This window comes from Condylostylus longicornis, unplaced genomic scaffold, assembly GCF_029603195.1.
Source record: "Condylostylus longicornis isolate FDR11 unplaced genomic scaffold, ASM2960319v2 ptg000077l, whole genome shotgun sequence".
In the NCBI taxonomy this organism is placed as follows: Eukaryota; Metazoa; Arthropoda; class Insecta; order Diptera; family Dolichopodidae; genus Condylostylus; species Condylostylus longicornis.
The window spans coordinates 4,162,176-4,185,313 of NW_026578045.1; the positions used below are offsets into that span (position 1 = coordinate 4,162,176).

The window sequence follows — 23,138 nt, forward strand, 5'->3', positions numbered from 1 at the left end:
TCCAGAATTAACGGTATTTACGTACATAGTATAACTGATATATATACGAATTAAATCACATATAAAATATGAGCATTTATTTTAATACAATCTTAATTTTCGCTATGTACATAACTTGTATGTACATATGTATGCAAATATAAATTTATATAACTACGTACATATCACTACACATATAATATAATAAATCTATATATATATATATATATTATATATATATATATATATATATATATAATTTATAAAATTTAGTTCCCTTTTATCAAATTTAAATGTGGCGGTGGCGGTACAATTACTATCGTGGCTTTTTATACAGAAAAACCAAAAACAAATTGTATGCAACATGCAAAACAATAATAAAAACAAAAGCAATAGAAAAAAAAAACCTTCTCTTAAATTTTTATTTTACCATTCTCCACTCTCCTTCAATAACACAAAAATTTTTTTCTGTTTTCTGTTTTTATTTTTTTCTTTTTCTATGTGTCTATGGTGGTACATATAAAAACAAAATTGCAATGATTGCAGATCATTATTCAATATAAGACTTTAACTGGTGTAAAACGGGTTTGTATAAGAACCGTGCCCAAGTAAATACGATCGCGATTATTAAAAATTAAAATTATATAATTGAAAAAAAAAATTTATAATAATTGAAAAATTAAATAAAAATAATTAATTTAAAAAAAAAAAATTACTTAAAATAAGAAAATTTAATTTTTATTTCATTAATTCTAAATTAAAAAACAGTGAAATTTTAGTGATCGCACGAAAAAAATTATCACGTAAAAATAAAAAAAAAAGTTATCTTAAAAAAAATATAAAATTAATTAATTATAACAGTTATTCTAATTAATAATACAAATTAATTTGAAAATATTAATATTAAATATTACAAATAAAAAAAAAAAACAAATATATAAAATGAAATCTATAATATTATGTGTAGTAGTATTATTTGGATTATGCAATGCTCAACAGGGTACTGTTGATCCTGCATATTTACGACAATATTATCAACAAATAGCACAACAATCTGGTGCGGCTGGTGGTAGTCACGGTGATGCCACACCTATTTTTGAACAAAATTCAGAACAAAGTCAACAATATATACAACCAGGACCACAACATAGACTTAAGGATAATGTACAAGATCAGGTAAAATAAATGACAAAAAAAGAAAAAAGAGAAACAAAAGAGGGCCAGAATTTTAATAAAAAAAAATTCTTTTTTTTTTTATAAATTTATTTCACCCTTTAAAAATACACCCTTTATAAAATAATGAAAAGAGTGCCCTTAAATTCATTATCCTTTTCTCTATTATATGAAATATTTAATTCTATCCCTTCTGATTTCTTATTATTCCTATTTATTATTGGTATGTTAATTCTATTCTGTATAATAAATGAAAAAAATTTCGAGTATTAAACTGTAAATACAACACAAAATCTTAATACATAATGTGTTATACACTCGTATATTACAATATTATTTAAACCCTTAGAAAAGTAACTGTAAAACTGCTTATATATATCCAATATTTTTATTGAATATGACAAAAAGAGAACTATAAACAATCATTCACTAAATAAATTATGTATAAGTACTTTAAATATCATAGAAAATGGAGTCTCATGGAATTTATTGAGGAACAGCACAAAAATTGATATTTAATACAAATCCATACTATTATAATTTACGTATAATCTCTTCATTCTAATTCATAGTAATTAAGTATGCATAATATGTCATCCTACAAACATATTGTGGCAAAACTAAGATTCGACTATTTTCTGAATTTTGAATTAGAAACTATATGGAAATGTACTTTTGTTACAGAAATGCCATGACGTATTTCTGATGATATATGTATCTCCATTACATATTCAATTAAAACCACAAAAATTATAACAGAATTCGTACAAAATAATTGAAACAATCTTCTAACTATATATTAGAAATTTATATAATAATTAAATTTTCAATAATCAAATTTGAAAAATGAAATTATTATTATCTATATACATATTATAATTTTCATTATTATTATATTTTGAATTTATATATTATAAAAATAGATTAGAGCACAACAAAGTCCACAACATACTCAAGCGTATGTTGCACCAACAGTTAGAGAATATCTTCATCAACAGCAACCACAACAGGTAATTTCTTAAACATATATATATATACCTACATATTATATAATAATATAATGAAATGATTATAAAATATGATATAACAATAATATTATTAACATTAATTAAAAATATAATCGAATTAATTAATTAAAAATTATTAAATAATATCACATTAATTTATATATCTGTGAATAATATTATTTTGTTATATTATAATTATATAACAGTTTGCTGATTTTTTAACCCTATGAAATAAGAATGGAAAAAGAAGTTACCTACTCGTATATAACAAAAATAAAACACCACATAATAATTACAGTCATAAAACAAATTTTTAATAAAATCTCCAAAATTCGATTGATATGAATTATGTATTCCAGTAATGAAATTTTTTGTCCTGTCATTGTCATTTATGCTTCTATGCTATGACACTGCTAGCATTAATATAAAGTTTTATCACTCAATTATTTGAATAAGAAAAAATATTCTAGTATTGTAGCATTCTCTCTGAAATTCGATTATATCTATTACATAAATCGATTATATAAATGAAAAATCAAAACATTTAAATTAATTTACTACAATATTTTATATATTTTTAATAAATATTTCAAATTGACATTTTAACTCCTTAAAGTGTGCATAATTCGTTGAATTGTTTTTCGTACAAATAAATGGTTTTGACATAATGCTTCAAAACAAAATTTGACGTAAAAATATTCCTTAATAAAACTGTAAAAATTTTATTTCTAAAATTGTAACAGTAAATATGTGTCATTTAATTTTAAATAATCCTATAATTACGAGTATTTTTCTTAAAAATATTTTTAAATTTATTCACAGATATAATAAAATAATACATTAAAATATACACAATTATACTATATACAACAATAATATATAACAAAATAATGTATGTTAAGAACAAATCCTGAAGAATATTGTTTGCACTTTTTAATAATGAAGATAGACTAACAATAATTAAATGCTAATACAAAATTACATATATGATCACTAATCTATATATAAATTAAATATAATGATAATTAAATAATTTATAATGTAGCACATATAGTGTAAATTCGAAAATGGCACATACTTATATATATACTGTTAGTTTGAATTTAATCCATTAATGTATACGTTTTTGATCATTTTCTGCACTATATTTCCATTAATATAACAGTTAAATTCAAAATTACAATTTTTATACTATTATTGTTTGTATAAGACCGTTTTATTTTGAAGTATTTGAATATAACAGAATAAGTATAACATTGCAGTTATACATATTTAAAAAAAATTCTATTAATATAACAGTTAAATTCAAAATTACAATTTGTATACTATTATTGTTTGTATAAGACCGTTTTATTTTGAAGTATTTAAATATAACAGAATAAGTATAATATTGGAGTTATACATATTTGAATTTTAAAGTTTAAATTGATAATTTTATATTCAGAATTTTTTCTAATTATAATCCAATTTAATTCAAAATTACAGTCATTAACTATTATATGAATCGATAGAAAAAAATTGAAAATACCTATAATTTATCAATAATCGAGAATTTCATTTATCTCTTATATACTACATTTTCAATGAATATAAATAAATCGTAAATGAAATTATTTTATTATTGTTATACATATAATTATTATTTTATGCATTAATAGTTAAACGATTTAACTGTAAAAGATCGCATAGAATTGATAATTTCACTTTTTATTAACAAGATTGTTAATTTTTTTTCCATTTATTTTTTTTTAACAAACTTTTGCAAATAATCGAATTGAATCGAAAAAAAATTCGAAAAGAATTCGAAATAATTTCATATACAAAACTAGTTAAACAACACAACAGCAAAAAAAAATATTTTTAATCGATCAACTCGGTTATTGTTACTATACCATTCTAATGAATATACGTATAACAATATTGTATACATATACAATGAAGTTATAAATATACAATTATCCTATTTAAGGCACACTCACATAGTACTTATTATTAAAATGCATATAGGCATATAATATTTTCGGTTATAGACCATATATACCGTTATGTGTATACCGTTATAGGTATGATATAGTTTAACACTTGAATAATTTTAAATTGAGTTTACGTTATTTGCCTTGTACCTACTATACAGGGTGATTCAATAGAGTGGAAACACTTCCATCTTCTTAAATTACAAGGCATCAAAATGAGTGTCAAAAACTTTAAAATTTACGGAACGTAAATTATACTAGAGAAAATTTTGATTTCGAGTATTAAATTCGAATTAATAAATTAAAAATAAAACTGTTATACACTTCATTTATATAAAAAAAAAAAACAGTTTTAATGTTTCTGTTAAATTCTAAAAAATTTTTATTAAAATATATTTTCCAGTTATTATGCAAAATCACATGTTATTCTATTTTTGACATTATTTCATGCTACATTATAACATTACAAGTTATTTTTTTTTTGACATTTACTTTGATGTTAAACATATATATATGTAAAAATGTCAACATTTCAAAAACAATATTTCTTCATTAAGTGGAAAACTAAGGTCGAAATTTCTTCTAAAATATCATAGAGAGTCAACCACCCTGTATTCATATAACAGTTATTTTTACTTTCTGAATTTTAAATTATTGCATAAGAGAATTTTTTTCTGATTTTTTCTTCTCATTTAATCGATTATCATGTCAAAATTTTACAACAACAACAACAAGAAAAATAAAGCTATGTGGCCCATTTTATTTATCGTATTTTTCTCTGTGTTTTTCGTTTTGTCGTTGTTTTGTTAGCGTTTTATATGTATGTAGTTATTTGTACTTTTATACTGTTATTCTGTATGTGGTTTATGAGTTGTCTTGTTGTTCGAAAAATAAAAGTTAAGAAAAAAATTTTAACAAAAACCTATGTGAATGAATGTGTAATTGAAAAATAATAGTCATAAAATTAAATAAATTTGTTAAAATTTTGAGAACACAATTAAGTGAACCACAACAAAAAAAAAAATTAAAAAAATAGTTGACTTAAAATCAATATTTTCCGCATATTTTGTTGAAAAATTTTTGCTTGTTTTTGTTTTTTAATAATCGCAGTTGACAAGCTATCACTGTGGTAAAATATTTTGATTTCTGTAATAAATCAGAATAAAAACCAACTGTGTTAGGGACACGGGGTATAAGATTTGAAAAAAAAAATTGTATAATGTAATTTAATCATTTTCTATAGATTGTTCAACAACGTGTATAATGGACAAGAAATTGAAATATTGGGAATTAAGAAAGTGAATATGAAAGGAATATGAAAGGAATATAACATTTTAAATAGTTGTTGGCAATAATTTTTAAATGAAACCCTGTATTCTGTTCTGTTATATACTTAAATGTTGAAAAATTTAACATTTTTCGTATATCACATAAAAATCTATTAAATCCAATTTCCAGAACATATGGGCTATAACTAAATTCTTTCCAACTATGTACTGCTTTGTATGAGCTCATGTAGTTGAAAGTGTTATACGTTATGAGTGATTTCTATTAGCTCAAAGTTATATAACACAAAAAATTGGATGATCTTAAATGGAAACACTATAGTAATATGATAAGAATTTAGAGCCTTGTTCATTCTTCACTTGGAAGTATAGTTAGGCCTGTATTATTTTTTAAAATTATTTTTTAATTTTGATAAATTTTTTTGTCATAACTTAAATGTTTTATAAAGATAAATGTGGCAGTCTTATTGTGTATATGTGTGCCATTTTATGTAAAATATTTCTGTTATACAAATGTATTGGTTATATATTAACTAGTATCACAATATATTATGCTACCATATATAGCAATTTATTATGAATATAACAATATTGATTCTTATGCGACACGTGCGATAAAATTCATTTTATCTTTGAAAATATTCAATTATGCAATATTCGCTGGCCTATATGTAAGCACATTGAAATTTATAAACACAACTTTCAAAATTTCTAACAAAACAAATAGGTAATGAAAAATTGGAAAATGTTTCATTAAATTTTCTTCAGTTTTTTCTTTTTGTTTTTGTCTAAATGTTGTCACGAAAATATTTTTTAATGTGTGTGATCAAGGAAATTTAAATTTGGAAGAAAATAAATTGCATGCCATATCGTTTTTTTTTTGTTTAATTTAAAACTTCCTCAAAAAAATAAGTTAATCATAAAAAGAGCCAATAATATAAGTGCAATTAAAATTGAAAACTTGTAAAAATTTCTTATATTTTTAATTACTTGAATTATATGCTAACGTTATTTTGATAATTTTATGCCAATTTCTTATTTATTTTTCAAATAAATTTCCATATAGATTTTGCATTCATGCAGCAAAGCAATTTTTTGCAGTATAATTGCGATATTTTTATATTTTTATTATAATTACTCAATAATTTAAAATATGTAAAAAAAAAATCTCTTTACATATTCAAAATTGCTTTATAATTACTATCATTTATTTTATTATGCATATACTTATTAATTATTTCTAGTAAATATTAATTAGCTTCAAACATTATCAAACATTATCGAGCATTAACGAACTAGTTGCATTGTCTCAAAATAATTATGTTTCAAGCAAGGCGCCAATATTACAGTAATTATTTATTATATTATATATACATATAGTTAATCAATAATATTTTCGAAAATAAATTCGAAAATAACTGTAATTATTATTAATCTATTGTAGTTAAAATTATTATCTATTGTAGTCTTAGTTTTCTAATTTAGTTAAAAAGTTATGATTCGAAGGTTTATTTAGAAAGTGGACTTAAGTCCATTTTAAATAAAAATGAAATATTTTTAAAATTTGGATTTAAAATAGCGAAAAATTTGGTTAACTGATAATATGCTTTATAGTATATGTTATAGCTTCAATTCCAATTCGATTATCAATGGTTGGAAATCGATACATTTAATCGTCCAGTATAAATAATATAATTCAAGAGATCAAATTTTGTTTTACATTGTACAAAATGCGATCATTTTCTTCTCATTAAGTCGAATCGTTAGCTTAATATTGATTGTTTTCGAATATTTGATTTATCTTGCTATTTTGTCATTCCGGTCTAATTTAGTATGATCTACCAAAAATTTTCAATTATTTTGAAGCAGAGCTTGAAATATTTTAAAAGAGATAGAGAGAGAGTAATATTTTTTTTTTAATCTCATATATCTTATTTGTGATATATATTAAGATTTAATAATGTATTCAAATATCCTACAATATATTTTATTTATGTGTTTTTCTAGAATTATTTTCGAAATTATAAATTTTAAAAATATATTGTTGTATCATACTGTATGAATTATAAATAGAATGACTTATTGTATAAATTAAAATATAGGATCATTTAATTTTTATTTAATCGATCTTCACTCATATTGTGAATTTCACTCGTAAATTTCTACGAATTTCAAGCAAAACTTACGTACTCAGACTTTTGAGTAATTACTAATATCACTCGTAGAGATAAATTCTACGAAATATTTGAATTTTACTCTTTTACATAAAAAAAATTTAACAAATAAATTTTTTTTATGTAAAAAAATTTATTTGTTAAATTTTTTTTGTGTAAAAGAGATCACTCTTGAATACTGGCTTTCTACTTTTGAAAATTTCATTAGTAGATGTTTCGCATTTTATTTTCGTTACGAAAGTGATTCGTATAATTACTCTATTACGAATTTCGGAATACAATTATTCGACTACAACGGAATTCACAATAATCGGAAGAAATTACGAATTTCAGTGTGCTAAGAGTGAGATTTACAAAATAAGAGTGATTATAATTTTAAACAATCTTAATTGTAGAAAATAAATATTCTTAGAAAATAATATGAGAATATCGGGAAAATTTAATAAATTAATTAAAATTTAAAAAAAAAAAAAATTGCAAATTTAAATGATAAAAATCATTGAATTTATTAAAAAAGAAATACACAAAAATAATTTTTTTTTTTTTTTTTTCAAATTTTACCATTATAACAATTACATTTATTGCTTTTTCAATTACATTCTCTTAAAATATAAAATTGAAAAGCCAAAGAGTTGAAAGTTACAAAAAAAAAAAAAACGAAATACAAAAATTAAGGTGCGCAACTTTTCAATACTTTTAATCTTTAAACTTTTCCTACAATTTTTTAAAAAATTTTTTTTTTATTCTTTTCAATTTTAACACAAAAACTTGATTGATTTATTGATAAAATGTGCAATTTAAGTACTTTGTAACCATATGGCATTGACTTTAGTTTTTCTACATCAATAAATTTTTTATTATTATTTCATACAATTTGTGTTGAAACATGACCTAAAACATTATGGGGCTTTTAAATATTAACTATTAAAATTAATATATAGGTACTCATATATATATATAATATTACCTATTGTATTTATAAATTGAAATTGATTAAAATATCAAATATATTATCAAGAAAAGATCGTGATTATTTCAACCTTTAATAAATTCTTCTTCATTCTTTTCTTTTAAATATATGATCTTGTCTTCATTCATATTAAATTAATGCTGATAATGCACATTTTTCTGTTAAAACTTCTTAAATTATAAAAGTATCTAATATAGAAAATATTCTCTTCATTTAATTTTCATTTAATATTAATTTAAATTTAATATTTTTTTGCACATCTAGTAGAAGATTATTATTGTAATTAAAATGGAATATTCTTTGAATATAATAGCTAAATTGAGTATGACTTATGCTTCAATAATAAAGTAATATTATAGAAATAATATTAATTTTTAAAAATTTTAATATTAATCTGGTCAAAAATAATTTTGTAACTATCCTATACTACACAGAATAAACTGAAAATTTTTGTATTAGGATAAAACAGAACAAAACTACAAGCCTCATTTGAGAGAGAACTGAATCGAATATAGAACACGAAAAGTGCTGAATATTATTACAAAATCTGCCAGTACTGCCTTTATGTGCACATCATTAGCATTAGATTTAATTATTCCATAAAATAGACAATAATTACAATTATTGTAATTTAATAGTAAATTATTTTAATTACCTTAAAATTAAATTCAAGTCTTATAATTATCATTAAAAAATACTAATAAATTAAATTCGTTAACAATTTTTATGAGGGGGGTGCAATTATGCAATGCAAAAAAAAAAAAATTATCAATTTATTTAATGATAAAATCAACTTGTAAAAACATTTTCTTATTGTTATTTTTATAATCCAATAAATTTAAATTGAAAAATGAAAAATAAAAACTAATTGCTTAAAGCATCAGAAAACAAACCATCTTTATAAATCTTGAAAGGAATATTGTTAAAAATCTGATTATCAATTTTCATCTTATATATAGTATATTTTATCTTCATTAATGAATGCCACTGGCATATTGTGCTCATCTTCATTGAAATTTACTTAGAAATTTTATTGTACATTTATTAATTTTTTATTCATACAGTAAAATTTCGATATTTCTAACTAAAATTTTTATTCTTTTCAATTTCTTTTAATAATTTCATATATCTATACTCCGAAATTTGGAATCGAGAGATTCTCTCATCGGGAGATAATTTTGCCCGAGAATTGTTGTACACAATAATAAAAGCTTTTAAAATAATAGTATTTTCTCTCTTTATTTTTTTTTTTTGATGACGTTATTTTATTCTCTCAATTGTAATAATTTATTCTGGCGTTGAGAAATTAAATAATTTTTGAGTAATTAAATAGTTTCGAATTCGAGCAAAATACTTATCTCTCCAAATTAGTAATTTTCTCACATACTCACATACTCTCCACATATTTTTGTATAATGTAATTATTAATCAAAATGTCAAAATGATTTTATTGTACATTCACTGTTTTTATTAAAATTAATTTTTATAATAATAAAACCTTACCCATTTTAATAAAATATAATAATAAAAAAACAATAATAAAATAATAGTAAATCCTCTCTAATCTAATCATTAATATATTGTATAAATTAATTTTTTATTTTTTTATTCTTTAAAGATTTTTTGTTTTAAAAATAAATTGGTTCCCACAATCAAAAATCATTAATAATTTAATTTATTGGAAATTTTGAAATTATAAATTTATAATATGAGAATTTATAGCATGTATATACATCACAATTAATTGAGTATATTCTACATTTATACAAACATATGTACATCCTATTGCATCTATTGCATTTCTAAAGGATTGAAGCACAATGGGAACTAATTTGTTAAATTAATATCACGTACATTGTATACACACATTTTAACATGGTAAAAATTAATAAATTAATATAATAATTATTAATATTCAGAATCATCTACATATATATATATATATATATACATAAATATATATATATACGAATATATGAAATAATTTACAGCTACCAGTTAACAGCGTATTTTTACTTATTATAATATAAAATTCAAATTAATATTCTCACAATAAAATTTTAATAAATTATATATATTTATTATTAAATTAATTAATTAAATAATTTATTATATTTTATATATATTAGTTCCAATATGTTCAACCACAACATCATGCACCACAAGCTGTTAATTATAAAGCAGCACCTCAGGCACCAAAACAACAATTAATTCATAGATCATCTGGTAAACAAGGTGGTAAATTGTCACAAGAAGAACCAGAAGAATATGATGTAAGTATATGATTTTAATAAATTTATGTGCAATTTTGAATAATTTTTTTTAAAATTAATTATAAAATGTACATATAAAGAATCATTCCGTGATTTTAAAAATATTGTTATATACCAATATTGTTGAAACAATTCGGCAATGTTGTAATTATTTATATGCTGTCTCATCAATTAGTCTCATTCAATATTAAGAGAAATTTGAGTTTCGGCAATTCAAATGAAGAAATCTTGAAAATTTTAATAAATGTACATAATACTTACATATATACATATATTCTTATGGGAATTTTATAAAAATCTTCTTTGACATTGAGATTATTTTACACGTTTATAATTTAGAATGTTTATAATAATCTTGAAATAATTTTATATTTAATTGAATTTATTCCTTTTTGCAAGCAGAATTCGAATTATATTCAACATAAATAATTTATGGTTCATGACAGTTTTAACTGATATATAGCATATATATTATATTTCAATTAAATTTTAATGAGTCCGATATCAGAGATTTTCTCTTAACAAAAAATAACAGAATTTTTATTTTATACTTAGACTCAAATTTTGCAAATTTTACAATTACGAGTAAGTTGAATAATTCAATTGCCCAAATTAATTTGATTTGATATATATGCACATACTTTAAAAAAAAACTATATATATACAGATCTCTAAAATATTTAATGAGTCACTCGTATCAGAAAACTATAAAGAGTTTTATTTTTAAATGAATATTTTAAATAACTTTATGAAATAGATAGATGCATAATAGACATACTTATATACATAATACGAGTATACTGGTTTCAACAATTTATTTAAAGGAAATAGAAAAACAAAACTGAAAATTTATTAAAATTCATTTGATTATGTACATATATGTATATATACATATATATATATATACGAACTAAATAAGAAGATTATTCCATATGATTTACATTTTATCGATATAATTGCATGTTTTCCCATAAATAGCGATTAAACATCTCATGTAATATAACTTATGTGAATAAAATAATATTAAATTCATTAATTAAATTATATATATATATATGATATGTAGTATATATACATATATATTAAGATATATATATGATACATCATATATATCACATATATATCTTAATAAAATATATATATGATATATAGTATATATATATATATATATATATATATATATATTAAGATATATATATGATACATCATATATATCATATAAATATCTTAATAAAATATACATAAATAGAAATTAAATTGATTATATTTAAATGGAATTTGCTTGTATTTTACATAATTGTACACAAATATTTTTTAAGCTATTTTTAGTGTATATAACGTATAGTCATCTTATAGAGTTAATTATGTCTGTTTTTAGCTATAATGTTATGTTAGGAGTTTCACATTATTTGAAAGTGATTATATATATAATCTTAAAGTGATTATATATAGATCTATTTGGAATCATATTTATTTCTTATAGAAAAAAAAATTTAGTTATTTCATACAATTTCATATGTTATTAAATTAGACTGTAACTTATCAATTACGCGTATTAATGAAAATGTTATAGGTTCGGAATGCTAATTAGAGAAGCATCTCCAATCAAACTTTTATATTTTTATAAATTTCTAAAAAACTAAATTAGTTATTTATATATTGTTAATTTATTATTGCATCATAAAATTCGATTAAATTTTGCGTTTAATCAGGCTCTGCTTACTGTCAGTATTAGGCCTTTTCATAAATACAGTAAAATATATATATATATATTGTGATATATATATAAATATATATATCACAATATATATATATATATCCAAAACTTCGTTATATTAGTGTTTATAAACAATAATGTTACAAATCTATTTTGTTCATAAATATTGCAAAATTATCAATAATATAGACAAGTTGTTATAATATAATGCAGTTAGATCATATTATGAACTGTTTTGTATATTTATAGAATTGTCAAAAATATATCACATTTTTATTGCAGTATTGCTTTTATAAACATCTGTATTATGTTAGAATAAAAAGTGCTGATGATTTTATTTTAAAATATTTTAGAAAAAAATGTTATGGCTACGAAATTTTCTTAAATTCATTTTCATTTGAGCAATAAAATACTCAGTTTAAAAAAGTTAGTTGACCTTCATGTTCATGCGATTATGATTGATTGTGAAACATTTTTAAATTACAACAAAAATGTCAATTAACTACGAAATTGTGAATTTTATCTTATTACATAATTTAAATGCCTTTGAATTTCAAATGTTTACATGACTTTTGTCAATTATTTTTAAACTTAATTTCTTTTCCAATGATCAAGTTTTATAAAATTCAATAAATTTCATTGTTAAAATGCCATTATTCTGTAATGACGTTTATTATTAATCATAAAATAAAAATTTATTGAAATTTTTCATTATAATGTCAGACTATATACATAGTTGTGACATTAGATAATATCACAACTATTAAATTAATCCAAACTTGTTTTAATATCCTTATATCTCATATATATATATATATACAATAGGCAACTGACCTATCTTACATAACTTTCACGCATAATAAATTTAAGTTTTTGTTTTTACTCTATCTAGCTTATCTTACCTCAAATTTACCATAAATATTATAATATGTATGTTATGTCTGTTAACGTCAACTGAAGTAATTTTGAATAAAATGTAATGACAACAAAATTAACAGATAATTAGTATGTATGTATATATACCACATAAATAATTTTTTAAATAAAAACCGGCCATATGTATGTGCAAACAAATCCTAAAAATATGTACTAGATATCCTTGACAGAGAGTTTACTTTCTTTTGAATGTGGTGAATATTTTTTACTTTCAAATGTGATTGAGGAATTGCGTTTTTAATTACAGAGAGTCTACTTTCTTTTAGACGTATTGAAAAATTTTTACTTTTAAATGTGATTAAATAATTGTATTTCAAATTTTCAATAAATTTTCCAGCTTAAATGCCCCGTTGTGTTTTGATAACTCTGTAAAATTCAAGTCAATTCAATTTCAAAGCGAACCTTGGATTAAAAAATAGCTAGTATGAGAATTTATAATTAAAATACAACCATTAATTTTATTATCCTAGGCCTATCCATTACCTTCAAATAATTTAGCCAAATCGAGTTAAATTTTAACAGCTAAAATGAATGAAATCATATGTTAGTAAAATTAGCCTAATAGCAAAATCTACAAAAGCTAAGTTAAAAAATATAAGCTTAGGATTTTAAAAACAGTTTATAATACGAGCATATATTTACAAAAATCACAACCAATAGAGTAATTTAAAATTATAAAATTTGTTTTGTTAGTTTATTTGCCCCATTTTGGGTTAAAATGGCAACACTATTTTAATAACAATAAAATAATTATAGTGGTGGTATATAAGGTGTCGTCACATCAGCCTTGTTACAAAACGATTAATTAACAAAAACAAATCTAGCGAGAAAAAAAGGAACTATAAAATATTATTGAAATTTTTGATAAACGATTTTTTATTTTCATGTAAAATATTTAGGAGCATAAAATTTATTATTCACTTCCAAAAAACAAAAAAAAAATTAAAATTTCCGATTGTCATCAATAAGAAAAAGTTTTTCCGTAAGAAATTATTTATTTTTTTTACATACATATATATATATAGGCAATAGACAATATACGTTTTTGTTTTATTACAGGAAATACCCAATTCATCTGTTACATATACTATCACACATAATAACATTAAATCGCATATATACACATATTAATTTAAATGATTTTCTCTAAAATATTCAAAGAAAATAAACAAGATTTTTAACAATAATTCATTATATATATATATATATATATATATATATGATGAGTTTAAATTAATAATTGCAAAAATATTGCATGTAAGTAAATTGCAAGCATATATAGTAAGGTTAATAAACCTATTACTTATATTATTCAATTTCTACTGTCATCATCATCTCTCTATTAATATAGTTTGTAGTTAAAACCATATATGTATATAAAAATAATAGCAAATGAATTTTTCATTGGAATTTCTCTCTTAATAAAAAATAGTCATGATTTTAATGAATTTTAACCATATATTGTACATACATAATATGCACATAAATACGAGTATCACCAAGATTATTTAATTTTAAGCTTAGTTAAAAGAAAAAATCTATACTTAAATTGAAATTTGTAAAAGAAATTTATTAGATAATTTTTTTTCGAAAATATATTAATTGCTTGCGTATAAAGTGGCAGATTAAATTGGCAATGATTTCTGAAATATATGCTTACTTAGTTTTCAATTGGAAAATTAATTCTTCCTTGGAATTTACTATCTCCATAAAATTTTAATTACACTATTTCACGCAAATAAAAACGAAATAAATATTTGAATTTTTAAAAGAATAATATTTAATAATTTTAAATTGTTAAATAATAAAATTTTAAATAATATTTAATTGTTAGGATTCGCTATAGACTTACCGTTTTCGTGAAAACATTTCGTGAAAACGGTAAGTCTATAGCGAATATAGAATAATTTCAGAAATTTATCAAAAAATTTAAAATTCCAAATTCAATGAAAATTTTATTAAAATTGAAGCAATCACTTGTGACTTTTGCATTTTAAAGTAAAAAAGAGAATAAAGAGAGAATAAAAAAAGAGAAAGGGAGAATTTATAATTTTTTTTTTTTGATTTATTCCAAATCTCAGCTACTTATATTATGTAAATTATATTTACTATCGAAATAAATTGATGGCATCGAAATTTACTATCGAAATGAATTTGTCAAACGCAAAAAAAAAAATTCATTCTAATAATAATTTTAAAAATTCATTATGTATACCTATAGATTATAAGGCGCATACAAGAGTTCTCTTAGTATTATGTACATATTATATACTGAATCCAAAGTGAGTTCTACAGTTAGTTTTAATTTTTTGTATACTTTATTAGTATTAAATTTTATAATTGACCAAAAATTTGAAATATTTGAAAAATTGATTAGACATTATTCACTTTAGTAGAAATATTAAGTGCCTAATGTTGCCTATACATTCAAAAAATTCATCTTTGTCAATTGAGTCGCTCAACATATTAATGGCCTATTCAAAATTCTTGCAAAAATGAATTATAATGTTCAAGAGCTGTAATGGCCTCTAAGAATTATTCCTATATTTTCAAAATACTTAATTTACTCCTCTCATTCACTCTATTTTGACAAAAAATCGCTTTTGCATTTTTAAGATTTTCATATAAAATGTTTGATGCTGACCGCCTCAATTATTATTCTTATGTTACACGTTAGTAAAAAAGAAACTATGTAGATATTTTCCGAAAAAAAATTTCAGCCTGTAAATAGGCAATAATGTTATTCAAAATTTTTCTTTTATAAGAACACAATACATAATAAAATTATTAAATTAAATTAAATAAATTAAATAAATGTGTGAGTTTATCAAGTGAATTGTAAATTGTATTCCTCTGTACTCTAATATTATACAATAAATAGGAAGGGAATTTATAAAATCCGTAATCAAAAAAAAAAAAACGTAACAGAATTCGACCTTCAGTATAATATGGCATAGCTATTTTTAATAAACTATTTCTGTTACTCGTATATATATGTATAATAAACCAATTCAAATCGTAATTGTAAATTTTATTATATAACAATTTCAATTTAATATATTAATTTATATATATACCATTATTAAAATAATAATAATGTTATACAAATTAATAATCTTAAATTTAGAAAAAGTTTCTTTTTTTTTTTTGTTCATTTGTCTCCTCCAGTTATACGTTATTGTATACTATTGAAACTATTTGGTGTAAGAAAAATTTTTTTCAATTATTCTTTGTCTAAAAGTCTTGTCAAAAAAGTCTACGGCTTTTATATTGTCTATTTATAAAAGAATGCAATATCCTATTGTATTACAATATAAAATTGTATATATGTATGTTATATATGCTATATATATGTAGTAGATGAATATATTATACTGTGTATTATTTAACAATTATGGTCACACCCTACTTGTCTTTAAAAAAAAAAAAACGACCTTTATAAGAATAATTTTTATTCCTATATATAATTCAATTATAAGTAACTATATAAAAGTAGTACTCGTATTGTAGGTACATTGGTACATGCAAAATATTTTTTTTTTCTACACAAACCATTACAAATCAGTAACGAGTTTTAGTTGAAATGCTAGTAGTTATACATACTTTTTTCTCGTTATTATTATTATAAATTCCAACTCACCTCTTTCATACCTAACACATATACTAATGTTATATTATACTAGTATAACGGTACTGTAGTAACGTGATATAATATGAAAGTGAAACAGATAATATTATAGTATAGATTATAGTATAGCAGATGTAAGGGCATATTCTATGTTTAGTAATATATATTTATGTGTATGTATATTTTAAAAATAAAACAAATATCTTAATAATTTGACACATTTTTTTCGACATAATGTTTCAAATATTTTACATTTTAAAATTTAGAAATAGTAAATTTGCAAAAATATGGATTATATGAATATACTACATCAGAGGTTCTCAAACTTTTTGCTCTCGTAAACCCTTTGGCGTGCATGTTTTCCAATTTTTGACCAGATCGTCTGCTATTTTCTTTGATAGATTTAAATTTCTAATAGTAGAAATAGATGATGTTAGAAAATTAAATAAAAAACTTATTTGATTTAATTCATATTTTCTTATTGAATTTATTAAATTAAGTTATTAAATTTAATTAATTATTAAATTTAAATAAGATTAAAGTAATTCTTAAATTAGCACAACTTGCTTTCCATAGCAACTTACATTAGCACAACTTGCTTTCCATACCTTCATTTTTCATTTCTATCAAATGAAAATTTTTTTTCACCTTCGTAAACCCCTTGCAGGTCTTCATGATCACACCTGAAGGTCTTTATAGAACACTTTCGGAATCACTGTACTACATCATAAATTGTAAATTTTACATCAAATTGGGTTATAAAATGGTTTTACAAAATGAGTCACAATATTTTTAATATTCAAACAACTAGTTTTGGGCATTCCATATGTTAAGCAAACAAATGCTAACCTATAAAGAATTATTTTCCATTATATTCAAATTATTTCCATTATTCGGCTAAATATTATTTCAGTTCAAATTTGTACGTAAATTTTATTAACCGATCAATTATTACAAAATTATAAACTATTATGTGTATAATATTGTATAAACTGTTATAAACAAAAATAATTATTATAAACGAAAATAATATTGAATAAATGAAATAATTTAAATTTAATTTATATTTGTTTACAAAATTTTGCCAATATTACGAAAATGGCCTGGAATTTCACTAATGGAAGACTTAGGAAAATTCTAAATCACTTCCAATTTTTAAATTTTATTTACTATAATTTGTTTCAGAAACTCAATGATTTTCGTATAATATGTATATAATGGCTTTGAATTAATTTGTTATAATTTAAATTAATATGGCGTTTTATGTTTACATATATACCTAAAATTATTTTGCTATAATGTGGGTTAATTTTTAATATAAATAGTATGTATATGCAAATATATTATTATTACTAAATATTATAGTACAAGAGTCTCAACTTTATCATTTTAACATAATTTCAATATTATTCAAAATATTCATTTAATTTTAATTGTAAAATATTAAAAAGCATTATAAATGTTATATTTAAAACTGTTTTTCTCTCAATTTTGATGTAGAATTAAAAAAACATATCTAATTTCCATAATTTGAATTATATCATTATCTGTATCGGCCTACATTCTTGTATAATTTATAACAGACATAGTCCAATTCTATAGGTAACTAATACGTACAATAGCTCTATAGGTAGCTCAATAGCTCAATTATATGTATAGTACAAACCCATATCAATATAGGAGTGTACGATTAATATACGTACATAATAATTGTTCTGATTTTTTAACCAAATGCCTGCGCGCCCAATCCAAGGCAACACGAAAATTTCAAATTTTTGAGAAAGGCAAAAAGAAAACAAAAGAGAAGTAGCGGTGATTTTAATTATTTTTTTCGTTGTTTTTTTTTTTTTGCTTCTTCTTACTCTTTTTCTGACAGACCATAAAGTATATATGAATGTTTATAATGTTGTTCAGTTCAATTGTATTGTAAGTTATGCATTTATAATAGCAAAGATTTTTTTCAAAATTATTTACAATTCAAATAAGATTTCAATTCACTTTTCATTTCATTTGTAATTTATGCTTTTTATTCATTTACAATAACATTTCATAAAATATGCTGATCAAATATCCAAATTTTAGAAACGTGAGAGGAATTTTATTTTTAATTTTTTTTTGCTTTCGTATAAAAATGCAGACATTTTTATCTGCAGAAAGCCCAGAATTAATGAAAAAAAACGCAAAATGCAAAAACCGGTACACACTTAATTTTTTTTTTTTAAATACAATGTACTTTAAATTTTGCATTGGTAACAGGGCATACAACAAACACTTTCGCTTTAGAATTCGCTCCAATTTTACATCCGCTCCCTGTACACAAAAAGAGTATTAATTACGTAGTATATGAATTGCATTTATGGTATACACAAGTTTAAACGTACTGATTTTAAGTACTCGTACATACATACCTAGTATTTGTGTGCAAAAATTTATTTACTTAAAAATATTAAAACCAGTTTTTTTAACTTTTCAAATAATTAATTGAAAAGTTTTTGCTTTTTTTTTCTTCAAATTTTTTGATACCATATTATAAAAGTTGTACAATACTTATATGTAAGTAAAAGGAAAAATAGAGTTTACCACTTTAAAAATTTCTTAGTAAAAAAAAAACAAACACAAAATTAATTTTTAAAAACCACCTCAAAAAAAAACAAAAATTGTTATATTAACCTAAATAAACTGGCGAACAAGAAAAAATAAAAAACAAAATCATAATTTACACAAAAAAAAAAAGAACTGGTTCAATATTATGTAAAAGTTTACATACCATATAATTTTATTTTTTTTATATAAAATATAAATTAAACCAATTAATAAACCAAATGAATTTCAATAAAATTAAGGGCTTATAAAGTAGCAAATTTCAAATAATCAATTAGCATTACAAAACAGGTTACTTTTTTCATGTTCTTCCGCTGTCTACTTTTAGGGTGAGATATTTATCTTTAATAATTCAAATAGAGTTTGAACATGAGGGTCTGATCGTCTATCTCACTATTTTTCTCGGAAAGTGAGAAGAAAATGAGTAACTATCATCTCGTTTTTTTTTTTTTTTAAATTGTATACAAAAATTTTTCACTTTTTTTGTTGAAAGTGAACAATTCAATCGATAATATGAGAAAAAAATGCTAATCTAATTAAAATCTAATTTAAAAAAATGAGTAGTCTTATTGGAAAAGTGAAATATCAATTAGAAAATTATGAGAATGAGAAAAATTATGAGAGTGAATAAAAAATGTGTAAAAAAGTGAGATCCATGATCAGACTGATAATAAACAAGTTATAATAAAATTTACGTGTGTTTGGATTAACTTCACTTAAGATTGTTTTAATCGTATAATTCCCAAAAAAGTATGTATGTAACTTCGAAGAAATAGGTGGCAAAAAAATTTAAATAATTCAAAAATATAAAAATTTCAAATTTTTCTACAATTTTGCCACCTTTATACAATTTTGCCTACAATTTTGCCAAGGAGACGCGATATGAAAAATTTCAATAAAATTTATTTAAGATAACGGGTAATTGTTGACATTTTTCATATAATTATAATTTGAAAATAGCTTAAAATTTCAATACAAACAATATTAATTGTCAAAAATGAAGTAGAGATTGATTTTTTTTCAAGAATCTAGAATAGTTTCTGCGGATTTTTTCTTTCTCTATGAAATTTTTTGTGTAGCAGTTTTCTATTTTAAGGGATGTAGGATTAATATATCAGACAAACGGACAGATAGAGTTGCATAATATTTTTTTTTTGAAATGTGCTAAAAATAAGACAATGTAGTGTTGAGATTTATATGTACATACATACATACTTGTAAAATACTATAGGAATCCTTTAATCTGGTTTTTGTTTTTAACAGAAAAATTTCTAGTTTTTTTGTTTTATTTTTTAAAAATCGCGCAACATAAAAAATTATAAAAAAAAAAAATTTTTATTTTCAATATCATTTTTTCCTTTCCCTTTCATTAAATTTTAAATGAAAATTTTTATGTACGGAATTGAATAATCTACTCAAGTTTATATGTACTTAAAATTTAAACACAATAAACCTTTTATTAAAAAGTTTCAACCTTGGCCGAATATTGTAGTTAATAAATGAAACATTCAAGGACTTATATCTACTTTCGAATCGCTCTCCTGTCCTGTCAAGTTCCAATTTTTACATAATAATTTTCTATATACTTTCATAAAAAAAATCACACATGAAATGTGAACTTTTCAAATTTTATAATTAATAAATACTTAAAATATAAATTTAAATTAAATAAAAAATCAAATATACTAATTGTAAAATAATTTTCAATTTTATTTAAATTAATAAAATATTTATCCCCTTTTTGGATTATTTTATAGACAAATCCATCATATCAATTTGGTTTTGATGTAAAAGATGATGAATTTACAAATTATCAAAATCGTAAAGAAGTTCGTGATGGTAATGTTATAACTGGTAGCTATTCAGTTGTTGATTCAGATGGTTTTATTCGTACCGTTAAATATACAGCTGATCCAAAAGAAGGTTTTAAAGCTGAAGTTATACGTGAACCAACTGATATTGTTATTAAAATACCAACACCACCACCACAACAACTTTTAAGGCAGCCAGTACAAGCAGGTCCATCACAACATCAACATTCTCAACCACAATATCAACAATATAAACAACAACAACAACAACAACAGCCACAATATCAACAATATCATCAGTAAATCAGTAAAAATAAATTATATAAGCAAAAAAAAAAATTATTAATAATAATAAAAAAATAAAAATTATATAATTGGAAAAATATTTTTCTTATTTATACAAAAACAAAATAAATCAAGTTAGTTTTCCTTATTGTATTTAAAATTTATATTAAAATTAAAATAAAAATCTTATAAAGAAATAAAAATTTAAAATTTAAAATTTTCATATTAGCATATTTATATTTATAAATTTCAAAATTTAATCAACTATTATTATTTTTATACACCATACATTCATATATAAAATGTAGTATATTATAAGTCATAAATTTCATTTTGACTATACTATTTTCAAATAAATAAAAGAAATAAAATTTTAAAAATTTATTTTATAAAAAATTTCATTGAATAAATTTAATTAATAACAATGTACATTAATATAGTGAATATAAATTTTCACATTATTTACATTCATTCACATGTACATTAATTTAGTGAATAATTTGTGAATTTGATCAAAGTCTATATATTTTTTTTTTTAACTACGAATAAATTATAAAAATCCGCTGTATTAAATTAAGAATATTTTATGTATTATATAATTTAATTTTATTTTTTTGTATGTATTTTAATTTGGAAAAATATAAGTATACAATTTTGAATTTAAAAATTAAATAAGAAAGAAAAAATAAATTGAAAAAAAGAAACTTGTAATGTGATCTTAAATGAAAAATTAATGCAAAAAAATTTAATTGATAACAATAAAAAAAAGAAGAGAGAAGAAGAAAATAAATTAAATAAGATAAAAATAAAAAAGAATTTTTGTTAAATTAAAAAAAAAAATTGTTTGTTTTATTTATTACTAGAAAATAACAACAAAAAATAGTCACAACAGTCTCAGAAACTTACCTTAATTATACTTGAACTTAAAACCTAATTAATGATATTATTCGATTTTATAAAATTAAATCTAGGGAGTAAATCAATTCCTCTATTAAAATATACTTTCTTTTCAAGAGATAATATTAATATTCAGTTAGACAAAAATGATTTGTTAAATTTGAAATCTAATATTATTTTAAAATTAACAAATTCAAATACAAATGGTTAATAAAATTTATTAGTAAAAGTCATAAATTTTTATAAATCCTACAAAAAAAATGGCAACAAATGATAATCTAAATGTTAAAAAACAAACAATTGAAACAATTTTAAAAAACACGAGCAATTAATAGGAACTTTGAAATCTTTTAAAAACTATAAAATTTTTACATGAAATATAATAAGTATATTTGAATTTTACTATAATAATAGGAATACAAGACTTG

The 23,138-nt window shown here is 21.2% G+C and overlaps 1 protein-coding gene across 2 annotated transcripts; it reads left to right on the forward strand.

Annotated features, from left to right (window-relative positions):
* Positions 1-525: 525 nt before the first annotated feature.
* On the forward strand, positions 526-22,237 carry LOC129612822 (cuticle protein). 2 transcript variants are annotated; one of them, XM_055526605.1, is made up of 4 exons: positions 526-1,155; positions 2,076-2,162; positions 10,692-10,835; positions 21,475-22,237. In XM_055526605.1, the coding sequence occupies exons 1-4, from the start codon at positions 922-924 to the stop codon at positions 21,829-21,831; spliced, it is 822 nt and encodes a 273-aa protein (XP_055382580.1). In that variant the 5' UTR covers positions 526-921; the 3' UTR covers positions 21,832-22,237. The 2 variants fall into 2 exon arrangements, with proteins under 2 accessions (XP_055382580.1, XP_055382581.1); XM_055526606.1 differs by lacking the exon at positions 2,076-2,162 and having other exon boundaries at positions 528-1,155; positions 21,475-22,232.
* The last annotated feature ends 901 nt before the right edge of the window (positions 22,238-23,138 follow it).

Excerpts from the sequence above, each read along its gene's own strand:
- LOC129612822 (XM_055526605.1), top strand. The coding sequence starts at position 922 with ATGAAATCTATAATATTATGTGTAGTAGTATTATTTGGATTATGCAAT. Across the intron at positions 2,163-10,691 it reads ATCAACAGCAACCACAACAG|TTCCAATATGTTCAACCACA; the intron begins GTAATTTCTTAA and ends TATATATATTAG. Across the intron at positions 10,836-21,474 it reads AAGAACCAGAAGAATATGAT|ACAAATCCATCATATCAATT; the intron begins GTAAGTATATGA and ends ATTATTTTATAG.